The sequence below is a fragment of the Phocoena phocoena genome, chromosome 5 (genome assembly GCF_963924675.1).
Source record: "Phocoena phocoena chromosome 5, mPhoPho1.1, whole genome shotgun sequence".
In the NCBI taxonomy this organism is placed as follows: Eukaryota; Metazoa; Chordata; class Mammalia; order Artiodactyla; family Phocoenidae; genus Phocoena; species Phocoena phocoena.
The window spans coordinates 14,498,699-14,500,520 of record NC_089223.1 but is presented as its reverse complement, the minus strand read 5'-3'; the positions used below and the strand labels follow the sequence as shown (position 1 = coordinate 14,500,520).

The 1,822-nt window shown below is 44.2% G+C and overlaps 1 protein-coding gene across 1 annotated transcript; it reads right to left on the bottom strand.

Annotated features, from left to right (window-relative positions):
• Positions 1-212: 212 nt before the first annotated feature.
• On the bottom strand, positions 213-1,376 carry PDHA2 (pyruvate dehydrogenase E1 subunit alpha 2). The gene is given in 3 exon segments (XM_065878054.1): positions 213-941; positions 943-1,013; positions 1,016-1,376. Coding segments are annotated over 3 exon segments (1,161 nt in total).
• Positions 1,377-1,822: the final 446 nt, after the last annotated feature.

Sequence of the window (1,822 nt, the reverse complement as noted above, 5' to 3'; positions counted from 1 at the left end):
AGTATCTTTTAATGCAATAATGTAAAATTGAATGTAATATCTCAACTGAATGTATATCTTTCTGTGATCTCATTTATGTCTTTCCATTATCTCTTAATTATCTCAATTCCTCTTAATAAAAGTTTAAAAGACTTTTGTATTACGGGTTTTATTCCTCCTTAACAAAATTGCATACACAGTTTCTTAAAGTTGACCATGAATATATTCTCCTTTTAACTGACTGACTTAAACCTGATCCAGTGATTTGCACCACGAATTTCAAAAGGTAGATTAGTACTGTAGATGTGACGGCTTAATTCTTCCAAAGGTGGTTCAGGATCGGTTATAGCAAACTGAGCAGCAGCATCAATTTCTTTCCCCACTTCAACATCAATTTCCTTCTATTCTTCAATACTGGCAAGTTTGTTGTTTACCATTTTATCTTTGAGAAGCATGATAGGATGGCTATTACTCCTTAAATGCTGAACTTCTTCTCGTGTACGATAACTGATTCCAGGGTGACTCATACTGTGTCCATGATAATGGTATGTCAGCAGCTCCATCAGTATGGGCCCCTTTCCAGATCTACAATAGTCAGCTGCAACCTTAGTTGCCTCCCAAACACATAGAACCTCCATTCCATCTACCTTTAGGCCAGGGATGAAATTGCCTCTCTTGCAGTAATCAGTGTTGGCTGCTGCTCTCTCAACAGATGTTCCCATTCCATAGCGGTTATTCTCGCAGATGAAAATACAAGGTAAATTCCACACAGCTGCCATATTATAAGCTTCAGATATCTGACCCTGATTAGCAGCACCATTCCAATGTAGAGTCTAACACACCTCGTTGTTTCCCTTATATTTACAGGCCAGAGCAATACCAGCTCCCAGCGGTCCCTGAGCGCCGACAATGCCATTGCCTCCATAGAAGTTATTGGAATACATATGCATTGACCCCCCCTTCTCCTTCAGCACAGCCACCTCTTCGACCTGTCAGCTCTGCTAGAATTGATGGGACAGAAAGTCCACGAGTACACATGAGCCGTGAGCCTGACAGGATGCAATAACATGATCCGTGGGATTTAGCCCAGCCCCAAGACCCACACAAGCTTCCTGACCATCACACAAGTGACAGAAACCATGAATAAATTTCTGTTTTTACAACTGATCCGCCTTCAATTCCATTCGACAAACGTTCTGCATCACCCTGTAGTATTTGAGTCCATCCTCCCGGGGTGAGCACTGCGGTGACGGGGGACCCTCTTCCAACCGATAAAGATCACATTTCTTAATCTCAAATGTAGCATCATATGAATAGTTACAGGATGCCACAAGCACCCTGTTAGCGGGCTTCTGGGTGACAACAGACAGCACGCTAGAGACAGCAACAGCCAGCATCTTCCTCAAGGAGCGCAGCCAGGGAGGCCGTGAGTCTCCATCTGCCAAGGTCACCTGAGTCCCAGTCTCCAGTGGACCCTCCACCCCCCAAACACACGCTGCACCACAATGACCGTGCGCTGGTGGCAGAGGCCACGCCATGCTGCGTGAGGCCGCAGGCCGCAGCCTGGATCAGCTGATTTTTACAGTGCCTTCCAACTGTAAAATTAAGAATAAAGGTTGTTTCTTGCCCTGGGAGACTTGGCTGAACTATACTCTGTTCCAAACTAATGCCATCATCATTGCTAAAACATCATAATCTGGGTCCCTTTTCCCTGCTATACGCTAAAGTAATGCTTCCTGAACGTTGTATTCAATGGAAAAGAGGAGAAAACACAATCCTTAAGGCACACAAGAGCTCTGACAGGTTAAGCCAAAGATGTTCTTACCAGTATTTCTTTAAAGTC